General features: G+C 33.6%; 1 protein-coding gene across 4 annotated transcripts in view; it reads left to right on the top strand.

Moving 5' to 3' along the window:
• The window catches only part of LOC131847572 (synaptosomal-associated protein 25), a 31806-nt gene extending 18163 nt beyond the window's left edge, over positions 1–13643 (top strand). Inside the window, exons 3-8 of one of the 4 annotated variants that reach the window (XM_059197164.1) lie at positions 756–797; positions 3270–3318; positions 6104–6221; positions 6528–6656; positions 7089–7233; positions 13137–13643. In XM_059197164.1, coding sequence (XP_059053147.1) covers positions 756–797; positions 3270–3318; positions 6104–6221; positions 6528–6656; positions 7089–7233; positions 13137–13202 — 549 coding nt within the window. In that variant the 3' untranslated portion in view covers positions 13203–13643. Of the gene's footprint in view, positions 1–755; positions 798–3269; positions 3319–5191; positions 5241–6103; positions 6222–6527; positions 6657–7088; positions 7234–8857; positions 9112–13136 lie in introns of those variants that run through there. The other 3 variants (XM_059197163.1, XM_059197166.1, XM_059197165.1) reach the window with 3 other exon arrangements.
• The last annotated feature ends 1311 nt before the right edge of the window (positions 13644–14954 follow it).

Raw genomic sequence — 14954 nt, 5'->3', positions numbered from 1 at the left:
TATTCTTTATTGCACTTCAATACATTATTTAGGTATGTTATTAGAACTAATGCTAACAAAGGAGGACTTATTTCTAAAAGAGATAATTCCTTCTCCTTCCAGTCAATCCTATACAGCGTGGCATAGGAAGTGTTGAGTTGTTCAAAATGTGCAAACGAGTCAAAAACACTTGCAAAAAATTAAAGTACATGGTTTGTATGATTGTTCAAGTCCTATCTCATAACTTAACATTGTTGTTAACAAGTTGACAATTTCATTTATTAATAACAATGCATGTTGAGGTGAAGCGAAGAATTCGAAGCCCTATCTGGTCGACTACTTATTACAGAAATGGTTTGCCAGGTTTTAGAGATAGAAAAAGTAAAAGCACTTAATTTCAAATCCATATATTCCTCAGGGGTTTCGTTATAAAAATGCTATTTTTAATTATTTCATTTGTATTGAAAATGTAAACGATCGCTAATTGACTAAATACAAAGAATAGAAAAAATAAATTTTAATTTCTTTGTCAGACGAGTTTTGAACCCGGATCACTCAGCATGCTAGACCGTGGGTAACCAATTACCTACAATAGACATATAATAATTTATATATATTTTAGTATTATTGTAATAAGCATATACTTATATATTAATATAAAAAACAGTATATGAGCCCTCGTAAATATAAATCTATATTTTATATTTAATTTGTACACTTATTATTTGCTAAAAATGAGTTAATTTTATTAACATTATACATTTTTAAAATTTCAGTCGTTGGAGTCTACGCGGCGCATGATGCAGCTATGTGAGGAGGTGGGTTATATAATCGTTTCTATCAGACATAATTATAATTGTTATTAATTGTAATTTTTATCAAAACTGTCAAGAAATATGGTAATACTAACAAAGTAAATATCACGAATAAAGTCAAATAATTATTGTATAGGTAGGTAGTAGTATATATTATATGTTAAATTAAGATAATTTTACAAAAACTTACTGTATTCCATGACAGTTTATTTATTATGAAAGTACCAGTAAAAAGAAAGACATTTTAAAAATGTAATATAAATTACTAGTTCGCCTTCATGGCAGAATTAATGTATGTCAAGAAATCGATATGAACAACGAAATTTTAAGAATAACCTAACTAAATTATATTTTTTTTGTAAATTTAAAAAATGTTTTTATATCGATTTCAACCAGAAATTTCTTGCAGAAAACCTAACTGAATACTGTGTTTATAAACTGATCTAATTGATTTTGCAAGCCAACGAGAATACTGGAAAGATTCCCCATATCTATTGCTAATTTTAGAAATGTTAGATCTGTGCGGACTGGTAGATGCGTTACAGTTGGAGTTAAAAGTTTCTTTCCCCTCATAGTTTATTTACGTTGAGTTGTTATGTTGGTTATATGATTATTTGTGACCATCTGTGAGAGAGGTGTTCTCGATGCGAGGGAGTGAGGGGTATAGCGGAAGTGTCCTGGACAGCCCCAAGCTCGGTTTGGTCTCCGACGCCCGTCCCACAGTACCCCCTAGGGCGCAGCCTCTGCTATCCCTGGCTGTTGTGTATCGATGTCGCTAAATATAATTATTTTTGTTGTTTATAATAACTGTGTATGTATCTACCTATTGTAGTTCTTCGGTTCCAACTTCCCATTTTATTTTAACTTCCTATAATTAATTTATGTTTTTATGTACTTAATTATTATAATATGTTACTATAACCATACATATGGGTGTTGCATGATCCGTGCCTTAATTGTGTCCGACAATGTTAGAGACCTCTATAGCCCTTTATGTTGTTCGTAGTATTGTACATTTTATGTGATTAAATTTAACTTTCTGAGCCCCGGCTCATGGAGTTGACAGTTAATTTATAAAGCAATTACGAAGATTTGAAACGTGATTACCGTACTTGGCCTCTATAATTAAGTGGATACATAATATTATCAAACAAACGAGTTAACCGTCAGCTCTCGATATATTCTGCCCAATTTGCTGTTTTTGGTTCCAAAGCATGAAGCCCATAATTGAGAATAGAGAACGATCCAAGTCCTATTATAGTTTGAAATACTTCTCGGATGTTAGTTGTCCTTTAGTTATGTAATTTGTCCCCTAATGTACGCTTTCCTGTCTGGTTGATCCATTGTGCTTGGGCCTGCTTTCGAAATGAAACCTTTGTACCTACTTGGACGGCAACTCGTACCACTTACTAGAACTTGGACTATCGAATACCGAATCCGCCCCCGAGGCTCAGTCACTACTCTTATACGCACCTTCTATTACTCTCTTACTTTTTTCCGATATCTATTCCTGTAACTCTTCATAAGCAACATAATTAATTATTCTATCAATAGTTTGATCCTTGCCTACTTCTCGGACTGGTTAAGTTTCTAACATCCTAACACTGACAACTGCTGAATGGTTGCAACACTTACTAAGATCAGTGTATGTTGATGTTCGTTCTATCCTGTTTTAGTTGACTCTGTATCTTAGGTTTCTGTGTAGTGGCTGCTCTCTGTTGTTGACTGTAAATCTATTATGTTGTATGATTTTCATGCCTTCTCGAACATTCACAATACTATCAATATGGGCGCGTACACACCCCCGTACCTGCCACTGAACTCCAACAAATATATCGAGATACACCATTTCTAACTCTCACACATATACAAACCAACGGAATATTATTTATAATTTATCAGTTACTAGTACATTATTATTACGAACATTGTGATTGTATTATTAAGTGTATAAATTTATTTTATTGCATATATATTATTTTAGTTTTTTTTATGTGTTATAAATTGTTTGCTTAATTGTATTATTGATATTTGTTTCGTTAATAATTACGGATATTTTACGTCAAGATTTGTGTGCGTACAATTATATAACACATGTAAACATAGATGGTATAATGTCGACACAAAAACAAACTGTCTCTACTCCATACCACACAGATTAGACATTAGGAGGTAATCTTCACATCACCAACTCTTGCAACATATCAATATATTAAAGCGGTAATGTGGAAGACGTCCTTTTGCCTGTACATAATTATATACCACATATGTATTCGAAATGTATTAAACTCAACACACGTAATACGTACTGTACATGAACAACGCTACGCGCAACTTCTACGTGCGTCCGACGCGACGCGACCGACAGCATCATGTCACGGATCGCAGTCGCGTCGCTCGTATGTCCACTCACTATCACTCCACTGTACCTCTCACAACTAACATTCTCTGTGACTTTTTGTTTCTGCGGCGTAGAGCAAGGAGGCCGGCATTCGTACTCTGGTCGCTCTAGACGACCAGGGAGGTGAGTGATCTGCAAAATTTGCAACACTACATTATTTACAATTTTATCTCTTTTAACTTTTTCGCTAATCTTATTGAAGCGTAGGGTTTTCAGCCGACCCGAAGACGGGCTCGTCGAAATAGAAGAGTTAAGGGGGTATCGCATTAAATTATTAATTTAAAATTTCATCACTGCTAACTCAATGCAAAGGTGCGGGCATCCTCGGAGACTTCTATCGTTTACAATTAATAACTCACACACGGATCTGATCATCATCTGGTCACGGAAAACCCACATCTTTGTATATTTTGTTCGTTATGTAGATTTTATACACCACTGCACTACTTAACAATGAGCTCTATCTCTTACTATATATCAGGCAAATCGAACGTTTCGACATATTATACAAACGAGAATATATATTCGGTTGGACTGATACTTATACATTCTGCATTCCAGATGTCGACTCTAAATTAACAACTACCTAAATCACATGAAACGAATATATGAACGAGCAAAGTAAATTCGAAACGCTTCTCCTCAACGCACGACTCTTAACATCACACAGAATAATCATGAATCATATGAAACTAAGCACAGATGAAACTGAATCTGGTTTTACTTGCAAGCTTCACTGCATGCATGTCGTTGTGGATCGAGTAGTGTGTGTTAGCGGCGAGCGGTCGCGGGCGGCGCGAGGCCGGCCCGCGCGCCGGGCCGCCCGCGCCGGCCGCGCCGCTCGCCCGCACGCGTGCCGCACGCCGCCCGCCGCCGCCACGCCCGTAGCGCGTCACGCGTCTCACGCCCGCCGCCGCCACGCCGCACCGCCGCACCGCACGCGCGCGCGCGACGTGCGTGCCGTATCCTTCCGGCGCACCGCACCCCCCCACCCACACACCCTGATACTCTCTCCTACGATATATTATTTTGATTTGTATTTTATGTATAGAGCGAGGACGCCGGGGGGCAAGCGCTTCATATGTTGAGTCACCAGGGCGGTAAGAGTTAAAACTGAACACTGGGTAGTCGAAACGTGAGAACGTCTGTGTTGAATGTGCAGTTAACTAAATATTAATCTCTTTGTTTTTCTTTGACGTTTCTCTTAAATAACGACTTATCTGAGATCGATGTTGCGTGTGTTTCTGTTTCGGTGGGGATGATTGAAGACCATAGTGTAAATAGAAAAGCCCGATGGCCGTTCGTTGCTGATTGTTGCAAAAGACTGTTACTCTATCTTTTGCTGAAGATTTAATTTGAATGAGCTGCGCAATCTGTTTAGTTCTTCCGTTGATATTGATCGGAACGCTTTTTAATAGGTATATTTATTTATCTTTCCAAATCTACTGTTCTCTTCTCGTAATGATGTGCGGTACTATATGAATGCGCGTTTACCGAGTGTATCTGTTGGACGTATAGATTAAATGGTATACGCCTTCATCTCCATGGCTAGCAGCGTACTGTTAATGTTAGCTCCGTAGGTCTGTAACTGTTAGCTCGATGCGATCTGTGTCTGTCTGCGGGGCCGCAGCTCCTCGCCACACTACATATTAGTTTGTTCATTTCTCTTCTTCAACTGATCAATACTTTGCTATATTCACGTTTCATTTAGGAATGGCTTTATGATTACGCTCATTTGCTAAGTTGATTTATTTTTTTCATAATCACCGGTCAGGTGGCCCGCCGGCTGCTCGGTCGCTCAGCCACTGGGCTAGCGGGCGGGGCCGGCGAGCCACCGCGGCCGCATTCATATATCGTTTACTTTATGTTTAGTTGTCAGTATGAGTTATGTTCGTTATGAGTAGTCCCGGCGGCGCCCGCTGCCTGCGCGAGCGCCGCCCCCGACGCTCACTGCATTCATTTGGCGAGCTATAGTGACATCGTTATTGTGTTGTAGAGTCACGAGGTGGGCATGAAAACCCTGGTCATGCTGGATGAACAGGGCGGTAAGCATCCAGTATAGTACCTACTATTTTGCATCACATTTTAGTAAAGCTTCTGTCTGAAATGCCAGTTCAGATAATTTATGAAAGTTCATTATAAAGGCAATGAAATTTATAAAATTCAATATCGATTGATATGTGCTAACAGTATATATATAATGGATAATAACCCCAAGGTAAAAACAGTTTATCATGACCATATTAAATAAAACTAGATAATAAATTGCATCAACCGATCTCTACAGTCCCGTATTCGCCCCTTCGTGAATTGGGACTTGGAGATAGCTAAGTTTAACTATTCTATCCTTTTTTTTAGTTTTTTTCTCACGCATCTAGCTATGCACGTCTATTTGAATATTGATGTTGATTGCATGGGTTTTAGTATTTATGAATTTTATATTGTATTTTATATTCTAAATGTTAGCCACTTAAGTATGATAATATCACTTAGTCTCAGCACATACATCATTTAATTCAAGGTAAAGATATATTTTATTATAGATTTTACCTGATCAAGTGTAAGACATTTAGATACAGACATTAAGACATGAATACCTTAATACACTCACCTAACTAGCTGCTTTAATTATATAGATATGAGATGTAATAGAATTGCTCTAAATACTGGTGTTCTTTAAAAATATGCATGACAGTTAATAGTTTCAAATAAATATGCATTCACTCCTACAAAAATGTCTTACACTTTGCTCGGGATTTTTGTCGAGAGCGTTGAGAATTTACAAACAAATAAATTAAAATCTAATTTTGCGCGATGGTTTCTTAAATAAAAGTAGGAGCTTGAACACAAAGTCGTGCTGTGTGACGCGAGATCAGCTCTAAAACATGAGTTTGGTGTGTGTGGACAGAACAATTGGACAGAATCGAGGAGGGTATGGACCAGATCAATGCCGATATGCGTGAAGCGGAGAAGAATCTTTCCGGGATGGAGAAATGCTGCGGCATCTGTGTTCTACCATGCAACAAGTATGTATCATAGTTGTATTACAGGCAGGATATTCTCGATTAATGAACACGACTCAATGTAATAATTATATACAGTCAATATTCGATTGACAACCATAGTGAAAACACCGTCGATATTGTCGAAAACACTCACTATAAAAAAAATTTCGCTCTTATTCTTACAAAAAGTTCTCAAATCTTTAACATGGAGATAAATATATTAAACGTATGCTAAAATTAATGAACGTAAGATTATCTATTAAAGCACCAAGAGGTCTTCAAATTTAGGTAGGAGGTTCTTCAAAATATCCCCTTTTTATTTTCAAGGGGCGCATCGTTCAAGGAAGACGACGGCACGTGGAAGGGCAACGATGACGGCAAAGTGGTGAACAACCAGCCGCAGCGGGTGATGGACGAGCGCAACGGCATAGGACCACAAGCTGGATACATAGGCAGGTCAGTAGTGATACCTAACAAATAGTCACTACCATATATACGTAGCTGACTCCCATTGAGATAAGAAATGCTGTGATTCATACGTACATCGTTTGGCCTTTTAGTCTAAGTCGATGTTTCCCAATTAGTGGTACGCGTACCCCCAGAGTGAGAGTGAGTGAGTGCAGAGGGCACTTTAAATTCACAGAATGAAATATAGTGCGGCTGTAGACCTACTCCTGCCTAACTGATACGACTTCGATCGATCGGAGGAGATAGATTGTGGTGAACAACAACTACTATTGACAATACCTCTGACTTCCCCATCTTGAATAACAATCATTATAAGTTTGTGTAAATTTACAACAACAAAAATATGTAGCTCCGCTCATTTGATGAGGCTGTTCGCAATTGTCACTTATTTATTTAAACTCGAACGCAATGGTGTTACAGAATAACAAATGACGCTCGCGAGGATGAGATGGAAGAGAACATGGGTCAAGTGAACACGATGATCGGCAACTTGCGCAACATGGCGCTTGACATGGGCTCCGAACTTGAGAACCAGAACCGGCAGATCGACCGCATCAACCGCAAGGTAACGTCGGAAAACGACGCACCCCATCCGATTCTATCGATAAGCGTGCACGCGATTTTCGAAACGATTCTTGATGTTGTGTGCTCTCAATTATTTTTCAAAGCAATCGTGTTTAAATTTTTTAATGATTTTCTTCTTTCTCCACGTGGTGTTTTTAATACTTCCAATATACTAGCCGGGGCCGTTTCTTATCTGGGAAATACATGAGATTCGAAATAACGTGATCTTCTATCATGGTATATTGAATCTCATGTATTTGGTCGATCAACAACGAAGTTATAAATCCGAAGTGTCGGTTTATAAAACAATATTTTGCAGACTTTTTACTCGTTTCAACCGAATTTAATATAACGTTTAATATAAAAATATTGCATTAACTGATCATGTATAATTTGAATATAAACTTACGGATTTGTAATTCGCAATTAGCCCGCAGGATTCTAAAGTATCCAACTTGTCTCCCTAATATTATCATTAATATATACTAGTTTCTACTGTTGTAATTTATTACATATTATGTACATCCAAAGTTGATTACTTTACCCACTTAGAAACATCACCTTGTTTGTTTGAAATAAGATGGAGTATAGTTGACACTTATTAATAGGAAAAATTAGCCGCAGAGCAGCCGGAGCGTGCATCGCTGGTTTTATTTTTACACTTCACTTTAAAATATGCTAAAAACGGCCCTGATGCTAGGATATTGTAATGTTACATTAATATTTAATTAAAATTTATTAAGGAATTCTAAGTGTAATCGCACTAATTAATATTTGATTAATTTATTAAAATTACATTGTTTACTTAATTGGTACATCTGTTTACAAAATTTTTTACTCAATAATTAATTCTTCGTTATATAATTCCCGTCGCTTGCACACTTAATGCCGTTTAATTCAAAACTATCTTATTCCAGATTTATTATCTTTTTCTAAAATCTCTCAATGTGAAGCTCTTTATAAAAAGAATTGTCATATTGTAAAATTTATACTATTCATATTATTAAATTTTACAATGTATATTTGACAAGTCATAATCCATTATCATTCGACCATCAAAATGTTGCCTGTTACCTTAGCTAATAAGTTAATAAAATCTATCGTTACATCGTTGATCTAACTTGTATGTCTCCCATTGATCCTGCTTATTGGCATTCAAAATTTATTCACTCGCTTATTCGGCATACTGTCACCTGGCTCTATCCTTATCACTCGAAGCATGAACTCTCATATCTCCTTCGTAGTGTATGCGGTTAGAATTGATTGGTTGTTGTGAAAATTTTTCCTCTATATGTCGTCTATGAAAATTCATAATATATGTCCACCGACAACTCCAGAACACATCTGTCCACACTGTCATTATGTTACCGATTGTTGACCAGCATCACATCCATTGGACTGACTAACATATCTCCTACTTAGACCTCATCAGTAACACTGTCATTCACTTCAAATTTATAACATAACATTTGTTTTCGTTTCAAATTACAGCGACTGTACTATACTAATACACTATCCACATTATTCAACATAATATACTATCAAATTAAGTGAAGCCCTATATGAAAGTTATACAGTCGCTGTGAATGAACCCGAAGCAAAAACGAAACACGTGTTCTCCTTAGGGCGAATCGAATGAAACGAGGATAACGCTGGCGAACCAGCGCGCGCACGAGCTCCTCAAGTAAACGTCGGCGGCACTCATAACAACAAACACAAAGACACACACACGCGCGGTCTCGTGGTCGCTGTCGGCTGTCGGCGCAGGCGCCGCCGGTTGCGGACACCAACTCACATTCTTAGATTGAATCTATAATGGAGGCTTTAGATCTTATAGCCAAATATGAAAAAAGACATTTTCAATTAATCAAAGTAACGAAAAAAATTCTCATATGTAACAAGTAAAAAAATCATATCTAACACAATCATAAATCAAGTATTAACCGTTATACATTAGAGAAATTGTTCCTTCTAAATAAATACCTTCCTATTAAAGTACTAGTAGAATTTTATAAATGTATAATTTAAACTAAATACTCGTTATGTTGTAAAGTTCTAAAGCACTTTTTTGATGGTTCTGCAACCGGCGATGAATAATATCTTACTCTTGAATATTTTGCTTAGTGTTTCTCCTATCCCGAGATACAATTACATTTATATAAATGTATGTAACCTTAAAATCTTAATGTATTCGATTCCTTAAGCGTACTGTATTAAGTGAACACTACCTTATCGAACTACCCTATCGTTTTCCTAAACTAACATCAAAAGCTCAAAATGATAAACTAGAAATATATATAACGTATGTTTATATGTTAATGTAAGAAAAATTACCTACCTGTCGTTATTAAATGTATCCTCTCATACATATAAAAATACGTTATGTATAAAGATTAAACTTAAAAATAGTGTTTTGGTGCTCATTTTATGCAGTAGGCTATTTGAAGTTGCAAAATTATTGAATAATCGCACTATGTAATTATGTCATTATCTTGATTATCTTAAATAACATTTTCTAGATGGTTAGATAATTAGTAATAAGAATACCCTCCTCGCTACTCCAATCGCAACGAGTTCTCCTGTCATATTTTGTGGATTTATTTTCATTTTATAGAAAATAAAACTTGACGGCGGATTTTTTTTGGAAAACATTTCAATTCATGAGGAACCACACAATTGTGTACATTGAAGTCGCTTTCTTAAGTTATCTACAAATTATCTTTGTATGCGATCTATTATTAGGTAATACCAATAATACATTAAAATGATTATTTGCATATGGACTCGTGAATCATCTATATCCATACTATAAATAAGTAAAATTGGTCATATGAAGAGAATTTTATAATAGCATGTGAAATCACACAAATTTTTAGGTGTTATTCTAATTTTATTTGTAATTCTATATACACGTTATAACTGTTAATGTTATGAATAAAAATAAATCAATAAATAAACACAAAATTTGTTAGTATTCGTGATGTATCGATTCGTCTAGCGTGGTGGGTTTATAAAACGGCCAGATCCATTATTTTGAGAAATTCATTTACTCCTTGTTAACGTGTAGTGTTACTGTTAATATTGCTAAAATAAAATGTTATGACAATGTTAATGCAAACATTTTAAAAATTGAATATTCAATGCATTTCTAAAATTCCAGTGATCGATTTTATGAAGCGATAGGTCGGTTAATGTTATATGTGATTGAGTCGAGGTAAGCAATAAACACACGTAATTATATATTTATAACGATTATATTAAGTATTGCAATCCATAAACTTGTTACGTTACATCCTAAATAAATCTCTATACGTTAAATAAATCTTTAATGAAGCTATTTATGATTATTTCGTGATACTTACTTTGTTATAGAGGAGGACGTTTAATTGAAGGGCGTTGATTTTTGGATGGATCGATAGGAATGAGTTGACATGTGATAATAGTTCGAAAGTAAGGATTAGTATTTAGCCATACACAAGTCTTCGTGGTAACTACTAAAAATCTAAATACGTTAGATCTCATATTTTATTTCTGATACTGTTGTCATAGGAGCATGTATGCATGCAGATTTTTATGGGGTGGTGTCAACACAGTGTCCAATCAATAGATAAGTTGCTCTGGATATTAAAATATGGCTTAAAAAGCGTATTAATTGATATGGCTATTATTATTTAATTTATAAAATCCATACTTATTTTCGATTACTTCATTCTATATTTCAAATCAAGTAATCGTTAATATCAATCAAATTATAAAATCATTCATGAAATAATATATAGCAGTTCTTGCACATATCCCTAATGGCATACATATCTGCTTCTATGGATATAGTATTCGCTAAGTAAATATTTATATCAAGTATTATAAATATAGCTTCTTAACTTAGCGATAAATATATTTAATTAAATATAAATTTAGAATTCTTATTTATTTTGAAAAAATAAACATTTTCATTTAAAATATTTATTTCATTGTTTTCCCGTATCATTATTTTTCAGTATAGGCGTAATATAAGTTACTTTTAATAATTATTATTGCAAAACTATTTAGATTCAATACACCGATTGAACGTATTGATATGAAATGATTGAAATTAAATATTAGTATCGTTAAAAAGACGACAATTTATATCGTTAGCGTAAGATTAATATAATCATATAATAGAACTATATTACTAAACTAAAGTAATAAATACTCCAATTATTTCTATGTATGGGATACGAAGTAATGATAACGTATGTTGCAACGCGACAAATTAAGGAGACTAAAATGACATTGTACTTTAAGTAATAACAAAATATGCAAATAAAAACACATTTCCTATTAAAGTGTTACAATTTAAAACAAATTTATATACAGTATGTCGTGAATAATTTAATACCAAACATGAGTAGGTATTACGGCGATTTATAATAGTTTTATTTTTATATTTATTTTAGCTATCTTTTTTAAAATCAACGATCTTTAATAAAACAAAAATCTACTTAAATTCTTGATGAAACATTTAAGTAACTCGTATGTTTAATTACCGGCTACGGAAAATCTATCTTTAGTCCAATAAAATAAATTTTAGATACTCGTGCAACTAGATAGTACTTACTACTTAATTAATTTTAGTAACATTTGTACCGTTCGTTTATATAGGACTATATAAGTTTGTAGTCCTGTGTTATTTGAGGTGAAACCGACGTATTTAAGACGGTTGATAAAAAAATGTAGTCCACGAGACTGATACACCTCAACACATACACACACACAACACGTCGGTGGTGACCGTGAGTATATTTTTTTATATCATCATTTTTAAATCAAGCACAGCTTGTATTATAAGCAAGCTAATGCACTCTGTAATAATGACATTAATAATTATTGTTAGGCTAAGCTTTAAGCCTAAAGTACATATATACAAAGTAAGTGCATAGGTTTATTAATTGAAAATTTAAATAATTCTAAACATTTTGTACGATTATTTTTGTCTATTAATATTGTTTTGTTTAATATACGGTTTCTTTCAATAACTTTTATATCGTATTTTTTTGAGTATATAAAATAAACAAATTGTGCTCTTTCATTTTTTTTTAGCAGGTCACAGGCTTATGTTTTTAATCTAATGTTTCATGGGATATTTGTGCCCTGAATACATTTTTTTACAAAATTACAGAAGTATTGTACATTTCAAACATATAATGTACGATACATCTGTAAAGTTATAAAATGTTTTTTTTTTCTAAAATTATAAAAGTTATTAAAACAAGAGCATGTGGTCTAAATTATTATATTTAACGAATATTTGTAATAGAAGAAATACTGGTATTTATATTCAAATTTATATTTTTACTACAACAATTTTTCTTTGTAACCAATATATTGCAATTGCTTTATTGTTATTCCTTTCTCTTTCTGTATAATATTTATTGAATCGTATTTCATCTTTTGTTAAGTTACTCTGTATATTTAAGATGCTTCGACATATTTTTTTTTTCTTCTACTATTAATGTGTTACTTCTAACAACAAGTACTGCAACAACAATAAAAGATAGCTTGGTCTGATCTATCCATATGCCGTCTGAAATGCATACATCAAATTTGCTAGCAAAATAGAAAATATCTTATTAAATTTTGCTTAATACAGGTGTTTTGATTATTTCCATCAAATAAATAATTTGTTACTCGACTGAATTCCACTTCTACTAAGCTTATTCAAGAATTTTATTTCAGAGATGCTAATAATTTCATTAATTCCAAATGAATAGCATACTTTAGATTTGTTATGCGAGTACCACAAACAATCTACCATTAACATAGTAACAACAATTTTCCCTATGACAATACTGGGTTTTAATGGTAGGTCGATTTGGAACTAACATATATAACCAACTGTTAATATTATATATCGTGTTATAGGGTGAAAGCAATGAGACACGTATAGCGGTCGCAAACCAACGGGCCAACAAACTCCTCAAATCCTAAGCGCAGACATAATCGGGCGATATTAAGTATATTAGCTAAGTATAATTTTACTTCTGCCTTCTTTTGCCAATGTAATCAATTGCTTGTGATCGCCTGCGGGGTGGAAGGCAGTGCGAGGAAAGGGGCCATATGTCGATGTCGAGTACTAAAAGCTCAAGAGATTAATATTTTTAATAGATATCTCAAGTGTACATGTACTTTACATGCCATTGTGTATACATATCTGTTCTCTAGTTGTATATACATATATATTTCGCTGGCAGAACACTAGAGAAAGGTGAAATGAAAACGAAATTACTAATAGATCTAGGATATAATGAAAAGAATGAGAATGAAATCAAGTCTCTCAGTAATTCCATTGCCAACAATGTGGTCACTAGTGATCTGTAGCACCTATTAACCTAATAACTTTTTTGTATATAAATATCTCTAAAATCACTTCCTATATATACATATAATACCTTTTAGTAGTTACTCTCTAACCAGATAGAAATACTCTTGGGCTTAAAGCATTTAGTACATGCGTGACAAGGAATTGAAAATGTTTGACAGTTGTAATTGTCGAAGAGTTTAATGATATTGAAGTTAAATTTGATGATGTAAATGTTTTAAGGCTGTGGTTGTTGTTTTAGCTTATTTGGATAAGGACTGATAATGTTCTCTGAACTAAGTCCAGTTATGCCACACCCCGCTGGCTAAAAATGTTATAAAAATTTGTCCAGTGTACGTCACTATTATTAACATTATATTCACTATTTAAATTTTTCATTCACTATAATTTCTTAGTGAAAAGTTGTTTAGTCTAAATTTTAATGAAATACATTGAATGTATTCCGTATAATTTGTATATATAATTATTGAAGGCAATAAATATCAAAATAGTAGTGACAGAATTTGTGCAATAGTTTTTGAATCAAATGAAGCTAATATTATGTTAATTGTAGTATAAATTATATGTGACGAATTAGATTTAGAGTTTACATATCCAAGATATTAATTTGTGCCTGACAAAGCATGAACAACAGTAGCTGAAGATTTAATATTTAAGGGTGAGTACAGTATAACGTTACTGCTGATGTATACATGAGGAATATGTTTATTACAACGTTTATTTTCATAATGAAATCATCTGAAAAAGAACTTATAGAAATCTTGTCTTCCCACGTGTTCGTTTAAATATAAAATGGGCATTAGCTTTACTATTTGGTCTGCTGCTTAATTCCTCATTAACAGTTTCAATTAAAACTGTACTTGCCCTTAGTTTATATTTCATTTATTTTCGACTTTATTTTGCCATAAATCTTACGTAATGCTTTATTTCGAAATCCGTTTTGACAGATAAATATCGCATATAAGTGCAAATCGTCACAATAATAATGTTTTGTGGCCATTTAAGTTTTAAGTGATGTGCCAAAATTCACAGTTCTATAAATAGTGATACTTTAATTTTTATCTCACTTAAATTGTTTAAATTGCACAGCACTACTCTTTTGATGCACTTGATTTTCTACGAGTTATAATAAAGTTATAGCTTTTGTAAAATATTTTGCACGTAAGTGTAAGGTATGGGTATCGAAAGAAATGTATTTACAGTTAAGCTGCAGTGATTTACTCACGCTCAACATTATATTAAATTGCATTTTTAACTAATTATAACCTTTAATCTATTATTATGTAATTGATTAATATACATACGAAATGCTACTTAATGTTTTCATTAAACTTTTAATGTGATTTAAAATTAGCGTGAAT

The sequence above is a fragment of the Achroia grisella genome, unplaced genomic scaffold (assembly GCF_030625045.1).
Source record: "Achroia grisella isolate CSIRO2021 unplaced genomic scaffold, CSIRO_AGI_Agris_v1 utg540, whole genome shotgun sequence".
Lineage (NCBI taxonomy): Eukaryota > Metazoa > Arthropoda > Insecta > Lepidoptera > Pyralidae > Achroia > Achroia grisella.
Note: the sequence above shows the minus strand (reverse complement) of the source record. Positions and strands in the feature narration are given on the sequence as shown.